At 38.4% G+C, this 13,939-nt stretch overlaps 1 protein-coding gene across 5 annotated transcripts in view; it reads right to left on the bottom strand.

The window, feature by feature from the left end:
• Positions 1-13,939, bottom strand: part of LOC133617939 (voltage-gated inwardly rectifying potassium channel KCNH7-like) — a 129,813-nt gene that overhangs the window by 37,567 nt on the left and 78,307 nt on the right. For all 5 annotated transcript variants that reach the window (XM_061978336.1, XM_061978342.1, XM_061978350.1 and 2 more), the window contains 5 exons: positions 13,487-13,701; positions 11,996-12,421; positions 8,153-8,384; positions 7,917-8,084; positions 3,106-3,305 (listed from right to left, as the gene is read on the bottom strand). In XM_061978336.1, coding sequence (XP_061834320.1) covers positions 3,106-3,305; positions 7,917-8,084; positions 8,153-8,384; positions 11,996-12,421; positions 13,487-13,701 — 1,241 coding nt within the window. The remainder of the gene's footprint in view (positions 1-3,105; positions 3,306-7,916; positions 8,085-8,152; positions 8,385-11,995; positions 12,422-13,486; positions 13,702-13,939) is intronic.

Genomic DNA, 13,939 nt, shown 5'->3' with positions numbered 1-13,939 from the left:
TATTCTGGTTCACAACTTTTAATCTACTGACGCACCGAGGTAAAACCGGAAACACTCGATCCCCTGCGCATGCGTTAACCCAGTATATGGAGAAACATGTTAACACATGGTTCTGGAGGTAGGGGGAAGCTTGAGTACCCGGAAAGAACCAAAGGAGTCACAAAGAGAACATGCAAACTCCGCACAGAAAAACACAGAATGTGGGATCTTCTTGCTGCGAGAAGCATGACTGCTAACCACTCTGCTACAGTGCCTCTATTTTTGAGTGATTTGAAAAACCTCATATTTTTACTAATTTTCACTGGAGATTTCTCATATTTTGAAATGCAAATGTTGATGCTCCGCTGACCCTCAGCAATAGACACATGAAATAAAGGTGTTTGGGAAATCCCCTCATGTTTTTTGGTTCAAAATTAGCACTGCATAAAACATTATGTCACTACTCGTCCGACTTTTCCTAAAAAACAAACACACAAAAACAACTTAGAGCCTTGTCCAACCATTCACTGACGTATACTAGTCAGCTTTTACTGCAAATGAATATCAGCTCCTCCTTGACTACCAGTAATCAGTATCGGCCCTAACTTTATATCGGTCAACCTTTATTTAGCATAGATGCCATAAAGCTATAGTTCATGTATTTGCTAATTCCATGTGAAAAACTCCCCCGTGGTACTTTCAATATTGTTACTCAAATGAGTCATCTTCAGTTTAGGAACTTTTTTGAAAAATTAAATAAAGTTGCCTGAGATGGGCCAATACACAATAATCAAAGTTTATTTTGCGCGAGTAACAACAAGCAAATGGCACCGATTTGGGGGAATAGACCCTGAATTTTATATGCATAGAATGGTAATATATATACTGTATATTCATATTCCTTATATACAGCATACTTGCACTCCAAAGTAGTCAATCATCATTGTAAATCAAATATTAGTTATATACCATTAGGGAAGTGCCGATCGATCAGCCACCGATCAATATCGGACCATTTTCTTAGAAAAGTACATGATCGCCATTGCCAATCGATGCCTTTTAATGCCGATCACAAACGGCAATCTCCTCTGACTAATATTATAACTATGTTTAATCCCCCTGCTGCTAGCTAGCAGCTCTCCGTATAGAGTAGAGCCGCTCTCCTGTTAATAATAAGCACCTCCATTACGGAAAATAAACTGCATTTCTTTATTTCTTAAAAGGGAACTGCACTTTTTGGGGGGGAATTTTGCCTATAATTCACAATCTATATGAGAGAAAAGAATACATGTCTTTTTTTTTACGCATTCTAACTTGCAAATGAACTAAAATAAAAGTCAGCTAACAATGGACGTCATTCGTCTGAGCTGGTGCATCGCCTATAAACTGGTAAAAGTTTCTTCTACATTATAAATCATGCCTCTTACCTGGATAGTGGATGTGGACATGAACCAAGAGGTTGGTAAACTTTGACATGCAACTTAAACCCGGTGAAGGTGCGAAAGAAGCTTGTATGCACCCACTTTTTATTTTAACACTTCGATTATGATTATATCTTCATCTAAATGGGAATATATGAACATCCCATCAGTCCTCATCCCAATGAGGGCAGACATTCTACAGTAAGTGTTTGTTCTATGTTTGTTGGCTCCCATGAAGTCAGCATTTTTTGATGCGTTTGCCGCGTATGCCTAAAATGAGCAAAATACATAAATATTACATATTATGAATGTGCCTGTTACTACTTCAATATATACTTACAACGTAAAAATAAGACCTTGATGGAGGTGTTTGGATGTTTTTTAGAGCACCTTATAGGCGGAATAGGGACTCCCATTGGCCCCATTGTTAGCTGACTTTAGCTAGTGTTTATTAGTTAGAGTGCATTAAAAAAAAGGAAAACCTATACGTGCTCGTCTCTTATAGGGATTGTGAATGATGGGCAACATTTCAAGTATTAGGACGAGGCTTAACATATTACACACTGAGAGCAGGCATACTAATAGCTAAGATAGCCAATCGGCTATCTGAAAAACAATAGAAGAAATAAGTGCTTAGTAAAGTTGTAGATGTTAAGATAGAAGCATTTTACAGCAAAAAGTAGGAAGCTATTAACCAAAAATTATCAAGTAGATTAGTAAGACTAGAGACAGGATAATATAACAACTGTTGGTGCGTCAGCATTGTCACGTATATGACAAATAAAAGGGTGAATCGATCTATAAATAGGTGGTGTCAAAATCAAGGGTAATATCAGTATATGATTGATACTAGAATGATCGGATTGATATTTTTATTTCCTAAAAATCTTTTTTTGGTTGTTTTTGTTAATGTTTACAAATTCAGAGAATAAGTCCCTGAGCACAAAAGGCAAACAATTGTACTATTGACTTTGTTTTGCTTGTACAATTGTATTTAATAAAATTAAACTAAAAAATAATTAAAACATTGCGCTGATATTGTTAAACTTTCAGCACTTACAATAAATACATTTAATAATTTAGAGTTAATATATGTGATCGGTATTGATCTCACTCATGGATGATCGGAATCGGCAGAATAAATCCCTGATCGGAACATCTACTATCCATATAATTGCCATATATTATAAATATTAGGGGTTTAACGGTACACCATAATCACAGCTTGGTACATACCTCTGTTTTAGGTTCATGGTAATTTTTGAATACTGTGAGGGAACAAAATGGCAAACATAAATCTGCTTAGTTTTTGTGGGAACAGCTTTGATGATTTTTAAACAATGGCAGCCCATTGCTTTCGGCTGATCTACTTGTCTTCGTCCGTACACATATTTCATCTGGAAGGCCAAGTGTTCCCAAACAGGTGACTTTAACGACGAAAGAGGGTTTTTAAGCTCTGGCTTCTCTTTGGCATTATTGCTGAATCGCTAGCCAAGGCTGGACTACAGTGTATTTGTTTACCGAGTAGACATAAACACTTCCTGTCAATCAACTAATGTGTACCGTGTGGGAAATCAGTACATGTCTGTACCGTACTGAGGGTTCCATAACAAAAACTCTTGATTTTAAATACATGTACCGTTACACCCCTAATTACTTCATGCAGAATTGTAAATGTATTCTTTGCACAATGCAGATACAATACCATATTCATGTCTATGCCATTGGTGTACGTCCAGGCGTGCTCAAAGTATTCCTCGAGCCGTTGCCTGAGCGGATTTGGGATCTGGTGGAAGCGGATGAATTCTTTGACGCGAAGCATCTGGAGGTGGTAACGGGCAGTACTGGAATACAACCTCTGGATGATGGCCGACACATTCCCGAAGATGCTTGCGTACATGAGAGCTAAGGGACAAATGAAGTCAAGTGAGGGTTTCTGGACAATTTGTAGCAGATGAAGGTCAGTATTGTATTGAAAAACTGAGAACAACACGCGTTCTCACTTGGTTCCTAACTTTTTTACTAACCAAAACAGCAGCACATATCATGGCCCTACTTTGGTAATTAGTACACATATTATGAACTTGGTAAATATATTATAATATACTGTACATTATTTCAATCATCCATTACCAACATTCATTAACAAATACATACAAATATAACCCATTTGACGTAAAAGACTGTCGACATACCAAAAATGTTAACTGAAATTAGCTGCTTTTACATTTACTTGTGACTTTTGAGACATAAATACTGTATCAATGCATGATACTAAAGGATTGATCAACCTGTGGCAGTTTGTTGATATGGTTTTCCTTATGTGCGGATATTTTAGTGTAAATACTTTTGTTTTCATATTTTTTCTTATACTACTAACAGTAAAGACCTATTAGACCTGGTGCTATCTGCAGTTAAGTGGTCACGTTTCGTTGTTCCTTCCTGTCTATCATTTTGTATTTACTACATTTTGCTTTGGTTTTTCCTCACTTCCGATGCAAGGTGGAGCAACGAGGCAAACTTGCAGTGGGCCCAAAATTGTTTCTCTTCATCTTCCTTCATGCTAATTTGTATTACGCCAATGACGGTGACAGCAGCCTTTCGTCCTTGGCCGCCTCCAACATTTTTCATCACTAATTAAACCATTCGTATTCCTGTTTTGGTGATACACATTCTGTTGTGCTGCCATTTTTCTGTTTTCTCGTTTTTCTTGCCAGCCTCGTTGCTTTGCTCTTTTGGCTATTTACATGTTTTGTTGTTGACCTACTAACTTGTCTGCATTATTGAGATCCCTTGTTTCCTAGATGAGTGGTTCTCAACTGCTTCGTCAGACTGCAGCTTATCCGCGACCTTAATGAGAATAAGCAGTATAGAAAATGGATAGATGGATAGTTTACAGCTTCAGTATCCCATAAAATGTGAAGATGTGTGACCAAAAAAAAGTGAAGTATTGTAAACTACCGGTTGACACAATAATTTAAAAAAATAACTGCATAAACATCCTGAGCTTTGAATTGGTCTTTTTGTTTTAATTGCACTCCTGATATCAAATAACTTTTGTACATTAGTCACATTTTTGAGATGCGCGACTAAGAACGTCTTGCAAACAAACAACTCCTGAATGCGAATCAGTTCTCTCTTTTACTTTTAAGAGCCAATTCATATACTCGACTCGTCCATGGACATCACATTTCCAGCAGGCAAAAAGCCCCGCTGTGACCAGAATCACCGACCAAGAGCATCCTGTTTTTGCTGCACTTTGCTCCTATGGACAATCACACGTTTCATTAGAAGAGGGGGAATAACGATTGATCGATATATCGATAGATCAATTTATATTCCCAAATTTCAACTAAATCGACCTGTGCTCGGCAAGCTTGCTGTCCATAAGATTCTGTAGGGATAGATCCAAGATATTTTATTTTATTTGCCCATCCGTAAAAAATGGCGGATATATACGGTGATCGGGAAAGGAAACGCAAACGCCACAAAACAATATCATATATCACAACTTTAAGCCACAAAATGTCAATGCGTGGACCTTGGGGTTTGTTTTCCCAGAGTGCCAAGGAAAGTTGGCGCGGGCAAGGCGTGAATGTAAGTACATATTTATTTATAACACTAACAAACTACAAAAAAGGAAGCAAACAAAAGGCGCGCACAATGGCGGAGAACAAACTTGACTAATGAAAACAAAAGACTAGCACAAAGGCAATTAACTATGAACACGAAACAAAAACACTTACTGTGGCATGGCATGAACTATAATAAACAGGAATCTCATGGGTAGCAGAGGTAGTATGGATGGATAGATAGATAATGTCACAAGGACGAACAACAGAAACAGACCGGCTTAAATAGCAGTGACATGATCATTGAAAACAGGTGCGTGACTCAAAACGTGAAACAGGTGCGTGACATGACAGGTGAAAACTAATGGGTTGCTATGGTGACAAAACAAACAAAAGTGCACAAAGAGTCCAAAAACAAAACCGAACATGACTAAAACAAAAGATGATCACACAGACATGACACAAAAGACGCGACTCACAACAGAAGTGACAGCGGTGTACCGGTAAGTTACGGTGACAAGTTGACTTCAGGAACACAAGGAGAATTAATTTCATCAGAAAGAAAGAAATACAAGAGACGGATGAAGGAGGCTATGGAAATTAGGAAGCAGAGATGAAGCAGGGATGAAGGGGGCATACTTGATTCCCCACACCTGGCACGCTGTCCTTTATCAGCGACGCCAGGGCAGACAACAGATACTCTATGACCATGTCGAGGAAATGTATTTCGCAGGTAAATCTACTGTTCAAATGTTGCTGACTGTACTTTTATTGAAAATTGCTTGAATGTTGAAAATTACAGCAGTTAATTAATTCAACCTAAAGTGTTAGTTGCACTTTATTCGAATAAGATGTGAATAAGATGTGGCCATTAATTGTTTACTTCTTTATTTGTATGCATAATTTCTTTTTTACCTAATTTCTTGACAAGAAATAACGGGAATATAGGAAACTTCATCTGCAGTGTACAATATCAAGTATTTAATTTACAGTCACACTGGTTGATTTTTTTTTTTGGCTAAAAAGTTACTAAAGCAATTTCAACTCACTGAATTGTTTCAACTTCCTAAAAGTTATATTTTCCAAAACAAAAAATATATGAAAAACACTGGCATATTGCGATTTCACAGAACATGTTTTCTTTAAGTTTTCCTTTATGTTTCACAATTTCAGCAGAGGAGCATGTTCGGCAACGCACATGCGCGAAAAACTTTACAAGCAGACACGCTGTGTAGACAGACAAGGGAGAATGGACACATTTTGGCTTAAAAAACTAACGATAAGGTGAAGCTATAAACACTGAAGCGCCGCTCAGCAAGAGGTGCTTTAAAACATGGCTAACAAGCGAGCGCCTAACGTCCATCCGCAGTCTGCAGTGTTTTAGCTACTTCTAAATAATAAATCCTTGCCTCCATGGTCGCAAATAAAGTATGTTTCTTACAAGTATCATCTCTGCAGGACGAGGAATAGCTAAACATGCTTTACTACAAACCGTAAGAGGATACAATAGCTCACCGCTAACAACAAGCTAGCACTACTGAATGTAAACAAATGCCATGGGTGGATCTACACCTGACATCCAATGTAATGATACCAAGTACAAGAGCGTATCTAGTCGATAACACAATGATTACATCAATATGTTTGCTGTAACAATATTTTTTTTTCTTTAAAAAAAAAAAAATTATATTATGTTTATAAACTCAGGAACTATGTCCATGAACAAATGAGGACTTTAAATACGACTAATGTAAAGCATCTAAACAACAGAACAATAAGTGTTTATTACATTTTAACATAAGTGTAGATGGAACATGTTAAAACTAGAGATGTTCGATAATATCGGCCTGCCGATATTATCGGCCGATAAATGCGTTAAAATGTAATATCGGAAATTATCGGTATCGTTTTTTTAATTATCGGTATCGTGGTTTTTTTTATATTAAATCAACAAAAAAAACAATTAGTGCACCAACCCAAAAAACCTTCCTCCCCTATTTACACTCATTCACACAAAAGGGTTGTTTCTTTCTGTTATTAATATTCTGGTTCCTACATTATATGTCAATATATATCAATACAGTCTGCAAGGGATACAATCCGTAAGCACACATAATTGTGCGTGCTGCTGGTCCACTAATAGTACTAACCTTTAACAGTTAATTTTACTAGTTTTCATTAATTACTAGTTTCAATGTAACTGTTTTTATATTGTTTTACTTTCTTTTTTATTCAACAATTTTTTTTAAATTTATTTATCTTATTTTATTTTATTAATTTTTTTTAAAAGTACCTTATCTTCACCATATCTGGTTGTCCAAATTAGGCATAATAATGTGTTAATTCCACGACTGTATATATCGGTTGATATCGGTATCGGTTGATATCGGTATTGGTAATTAAAGAGTTGGACAAAATCGGAATATCGGATATCGGCAAAAAGCTATTATCGGACATCCCTAGTTAAAACAGAAAATAACCAGATATTAACAGCAAATGAACAAGTAGATTAACAATCCATTTTCTGCCGCTTGACAAAATAATACAATGATAAATGACATGCATAATAACATGCATACATCAGCCTTTGTTTGCTTTATTATTACTAAAAGAAAAGTTGTCTAGTATGTTCACGATTTTATTCAAGGCCAAAATTGTTCTTCGATTCCAATATGAAACATATATTTAAAGTACTGTAAGATTTTTTGTTCATAAAATAAAGCCAATAAAGCCATATTTTGTGGTCCCCTTTATTTAGAATAGTATTAACACGTATCAAAATACATTTTGGTACCGGTACTAAAATATTGGTATTGGGACAACCCTAGTCCCAAGCTACTATCAGGAAATAGTGTGCAATGATGTCATGAATATTCAAAAAGTTAGGAATTAGTGTACAGTACTCCAATTTGAATAGAAGGAGTATTCCGATTGGTTTACTCACATCCAATGAGCATGACGCAGATAGAAAAGATCTTCTCCGAGTTGGTGTTAGGGGAGACGTTGCCAAAGCCAACGCTGGTCAGACTGCTGAAGGTGAAGTATAGTGCCGTGACGTACTTGTCTTTGATGGACGGCCCTGAGCTTGGGTCACTGTAGTTGTACACTTTCCCTAGGATGGAAAAATCACAGCATGAGAAATCACTCATAAGTAAATAATTACTTTAGTGCAAGAGTCACCTATGGACACGCCCAGGTTGTCCAGCCAGCCAATCTTGTGCTCCAAGTAAGGTTTCTCCACATTTCCAATGGCATACCAGATGCAAGCCAGCCAATGAGCGATGAGGGCAAAGATACACATTAGCAGCATTAGCACGGCAGCGCCGTACTCCGAGTAACGGTCCAGCTTGCGTGCAACTCGTACCAGTCGCAGGAGGCGGGCCGTCTTTAGGAGACCAATCAGGGTGGTGGTCTGAGATGCAACATAAGGACAGTACAAATGAATCCAAACAATGTCAAACTACCTTTATTAGCAGGGGGGAAATGTGGTACTTTGCTGATTTTGTGGAAAGATGTGAACAGTACACACAGTGGTTTGGTACACAAGCGCAGTCAGGATCCCTCACCGCACCCGAGCGATAAGAAGAAGACTATCCTCTCGCCCACTGAATTAAACTCCAATGTACAGGCACTGAGTCAGGGGGCAAGAAGTAATGCTATCCCCTCCTGTCACCTCTCAACGCTGGCACAAGCTCAGGCTGTTTCCCTACCAGAGAGGTGGCATTCCACTTGTCTCGCACTAGCTTCTGCAGCCAGGGATCGGACCCGCTAGGTCCTTGTTTTCGGCTGCCACCCATCTCTCACTGGACCTGACTCCTTTGGGTTGTGAAACCAATGAAGGTGCTGTTAAATATAGATGACACATTACATATCTTCAAACAATGCCTATTTTTTTCCAGATAAGATCATTTGTCTTTTTTCTTTTGTTTTTTTTACTTAATTGCCTTGTTACTTAACCTACATATTGAATGGCTTGTTTGGGATATGTCATGTTTTTTATAAAAAAAAACTTCCAGATAAAAGTGTGGACAAGAGCATGGTTGAGCGCAAATAGTTCAACAATTGCTTTGCTTATCGGCAAAGATGAACCAAACAGAGCCAATATGAAGCTAACGTCTGTGAGCAATGTCGCCAGCCCATGCTGTATTCAGAGATAAAAGTAAGCCCGGGTCTGACTCATTAACAAACTCACTGGAGAAATTGACTGCAGTGCACTGTCGATGAAGACTTGACCGCCCCGCATGTTGCCATAACAAGCTACACAACGTGCAAAAAATATTGTTGGTTTAATATTAATAAGCCAACAAATTCATTGGAAAACTCCAGCCGCTCTCTGAAACACACTTCTTCTTTAGAAAAGTCAATTTGGTCTTAAGGCTGAAATATACTCTCAAGTCACGTAGCTTGCGTGAGGACGCCACCTTGCTCCAAACCCTGCGTACAGTACCGCAGACCTGACGAGCACCTCCCAAAAATTCTAGCTTCTCGACCGCACAGCTGTGATTGGTCAGTTTTTGCTGAGAAAAGTCCCTAAGCACAGGAGAAGAGATGCTTTGCTTGAAATGCACAAATTGTCATACTAGCAAAAGCAACAGTCATTTAACGTTTGCATTCAAACTGATATTGTGTACTGTACTGAATATCTTGGTGCACTGTAAAAAAAAAAAGAATAATTGAAAGGAACCTTTTTTTAGCTTGTTGTGTGGTTGTTGTGTCTAGAAGAAATCACACAAAGTACGACACTCTATTTAACTTTCATTGGAAATCTTGTGCTAACAACAGGTTAAATTCCCAAAATGTTATTTCTCGTGAACACACGACAGTCTCCGTCTTTTCCTCTCACGGACAAAACTTTCTCATTCTCCGTCAATCAGCTTTCAGGCACGGTATGTTTACGAACATGGGAACTTTAGGCATCAATAACACAAAAATATTGAGGGGGTCATATTATGATTTTTTTTTTTTACATTTACAACAATTCCTTATGGTCTACATAACATGTAATTTTGCATAATTATAATTTATAGACAATCTTCAAGCCGCTTTCTGATGCCTCAAATTGTGAGCGGCCTTATTTACGTGGCTCCACGTCGACTGTGTCTTTTCCCCGTCATCCATGTTGTAGTTTTTACCGCTTACATAAAGAGTCTACTGACAGATATAAGTTAGAACTATACGCTACTTTGTATTGAAAATGGTATCAGCGGAGGATGAATGTGCATGTACGAGCCAAAAAAGAAGGAACTTATTGACTACAGTGTCGGACTACAATGGCGGACTGGCGCAAAACTCCTTGGGTACATCGCTACCATATATAGCGATAACTGCTGATGTCATACTTCGGAATGACGTCACAAATGAGACAAATTCCAAACGGCTCCTTTGGAGGAAGTATGAAGGAAGGAAAGACTGTTTTATAAATATCACCGCCATGCCCCCATGGTTGGATTTCAAATTTTCGGGACCAATGCATATCCCAAAATCTTAAAACAGGTACCAATAGGTAAGATAAGTTGGTTTTGCCTAATAGATCCCCTTCAACACTAACCGGTTGTTACAATTGTTTTTAACAGTTTTGTTTATTTTCAATTACATAGCTCTCTCTACGGTCCTCTGCCGCGACTCATCCAGGGGTTGCACAGTCCATCTTCTTCACAAGCGCCTTTTCCTCTGATTTATGAGTAAAACATCCAAACAAAGTAAACTGATGTTTCTGAATGAAACAAACATGTTAATGTTGCCGTTGTCATTGCTCACTCTTCTCAGGATGGTAAATATTTAGTCAACGACAGCTGCCTTTGCTCCTTCAGGAGACACAGCCTCTTGGTGTTTGAGAAGAGAAATTGCCCAAATCCCAAATGAACACTCCATCAGAAGGGATGCCAACTACGTGACGCGGGAGTGTATTCAGCCTCTACTCTCCCCTTCCACTCCTGTCAGAATTGGTTCTTCACTTGCGAAATTGAGAGACTCAATCTTGCTTTATAAAGCGATTTCCATATTAATTATGCAATCATTGAAACCCTAAATTTGAAAACATGCCTCTCTGTGCAATGTTGCCAGCCCAAACACGGCCAAGTGATGCCATTCAGTGTCAAGGTAAAAGCAAGTCCACTTCTGACTAATTAACAGTTTCACTGGCGAAATGGAATTCAGCGGACAGAAGATTTTCTAATTGACAGTGGTAAGATGCCACAAACAGTGCCATCACAAGCAACCCTGCATACCAGCTACGTGCAGCTGTATAAAAAGGTTTTCTTTGAAAATTGTACGTTTACAACTTGGTCGCTATTGGCCAAAATAGTAAATTGCATTCAATGTTTCCTCTACCATTGAACAGTGATACCCCAGTTTTTGTCAGTAGTCTGTTCCAAAATCGAATCGTACAAAAACTAAAGCACTTTTTGCCTTAAGAAATTATATAAATCCAATGTATCCTTTCCGGAAATCAACAATAGGAACACAAAACACATTTTATAGATATGATACATATGTTACACATGAAAAGAATAAAATGTATAAATGAAAATGTTACATTACTTTTATCTTTATTAAAGGCTTTTCCTGGCGAAGACAGCGATAAGCGAAAAGGAGAGGGAATAAAGACGTGGACACCACCTTGGTACTTTGCAAGTTCTTTCTTGAATTCAATAGTGTTACTCACCTTCTTAATCAAACTGCTGTCACTCCAAATTTCCTTGGGTTTCATGGTGAATTATTTTGTAATTGTGCTCAACAAAAAAACTACAGAGACAAAGTCACAAACACAGGGGATTCATTGTTTGGGCTTGCCGTTCCACAGAATGATACGGGGGCAAACAGATCTGTTTGTAATGCGCAATGTTTGGCCGTACGATAACATTGTACAAAAAGCGGGGAAAACCATTGCTAAAATTTTTGGCGTAAACTGAATCGTAAGAAAAGGGGGGCACACTAAAACCAAAGTAGCACTGTATTGATATTTCAGCACAATGAGCTCTAACTTTGCAGTGCAATATTCTAGACAAGTCTTGAGTGCCTCACCTCATCTGATCCCGATCCAAAGATGAGCAGGTCAAAGGGGATGGCAGCCACCATGTCTATGAGGAACCAGCCTTTAAAGTAGTGGATGGCTATCTTGCCCGGGTGGCTAACCACCTCCTCGTTGATGTTGACGTATGTGGTCCTGAAGTTTATGAGGATGTCTACGATGAACATGATGTCCACGATCAAGTCCACGACATTAAGCGGAGAGCAGGAGTAACCGCATTCCTGCCTTATCTGCTCCTCCAGGTCGTTGAGAAGGAAGGCGGCGGAGTAGGGTGTAAAAATGGCGGTGTAAATAACCAGCAGTAGGATGAGCCAGTCCCACACAGCTTTGAAGGGGCTGTAGTGAAGTATGGTGAACTTGTCCATCCTTTGTGTTTGAAGCTTGTACTCAGGCAGCACATCAGCACCCAGCGAAAGAACCTGTTGACAAACAATTATGACTCATGGGCTTTTATGCCGGTCACTTTTTTTTGTTTCCCTTCAGACTTTGATCTTGTATTCGTTCTCCTACTTGTGTTCTTTTTGTGTTTCCCAAGTTCAGACTCCCCGACTTGCCTCAGTGCTCTACCTCACAAAGGCCAATTGGCAATTAGTCGTGCATTTAAGCACAATGACTGCGGCAGGAAGACACTGTATTATACTGCCTTATCGACTTTCTGGACCGCAAAAAACGCCTCTATCTTTTGTCATTTCTTACATATTCCAAATTTTTTCATATTTTTGTCCAGTTTGTGATTAACACTTCTTAAGATACTCAGTCTTCCTGCTTGCCTCAGTTATTTTTTGTCAATAATTTACTCATGTTATTCATACTGATTGACCTTTTGCACACTCATATTTTGTTAGTTATTGTTAGTGATAGTGATTAGTTCGATATTTTTTATTTTTCTAAATATTACAAAATATTTTTTTTTCTTGATTTTTGTTGTGGTTTACAAACACAATGAACAAATCTGTGGCTGCAGAAGGGCTTTGAGGGCAAAAACCCACATGATTTAAATGGGAACCAACAGTAGTTTTGCATTTGTTACTATTGAATACATTTTGCTCAAACAAGTATTTAATACCACAAATGTAATATGTCAATTGATTTAAAACAATACTAGTACATTCTGAATTTAATAAAGCAAAATTTGTAAAAATGTCTTATTGGTGTTTACTTTAGTTATTTGCTGAAAAACATGTTCTGTTCCAAATACTTTGGCGCTGGGTACAACATTGAGAATGCATTGCTCGCAATTGGATCGGATCTGACACCAAAAATACTAATCGGGAAATCCTTAGCAATTATTATTGAACATAAGTCTGATTTTACTTGACATATGTACATCATTTAAACTCGGAGTCTAAAGTTTGGACGCTAGTTAAAACATATCTGCTTTATTGTGTCATCATGCTGCGCCACCTATAATCAGACGTCATAAAAATCAAGTGCCTCTGCGTTGGCGATAAGGATGGTTCCGCCATACACCCGCATAACCTTACCTGCGTGACTTTATCCGTGACATTATGCGTGCGGTCCTTGACCTTAGCTGCAATAATGGTTTTCTCAGAAGACGAGGGGGAGGAGTACTTCTTCTCATTGTTGGCCTCCGAGAAGTTAAGTGTGATGAGTGGAATCTTGTTGATTGCACTATACTTGTTGAGGTTGGAGTCGGAAGTAGAGCCGAGCAGACTTGATTTGATCCTTCTGAGTGGCCCTGGAAAAGAAATAATGAGTTGATATTAGATCCCCTGAGAAGAATGGAGTAACAGACGATATGGTGAAACATGAGCACTGCACAGTAACTGAAGCATCAACAGTCAAAAAGTAGGACACCTTAAGACTAAATGAGATTTGTGGCGCCGCCTATTGATTATGCTGAAAATACTTTGGAAGACAGAAAAAACTCCACGCACGCACGCACGAGAACATGCAAACTCCATACATACATGGCC

The sequence above is a fragment of the Nerophis lumbriciformis genome, linkage group LG01 (genome assembly GCF_033978685.3).
Source record: "Nerophis lumbriciformis linkage group LG01, RoL_Nlum_v2.1, whole genome shotgun sequence".
In the NCBI taxonomy this organism is placed as follows: domain Eukaryota; kingdom Metazoa; phylum Chordata; class Actinopteri; order Syngnathiformes; family Syngnathidae; genus Nerophis; species Nerophis lumbriciformis.
This window is presented reverse-complemented; position numbering and strand designations above follow the sequence as displayed.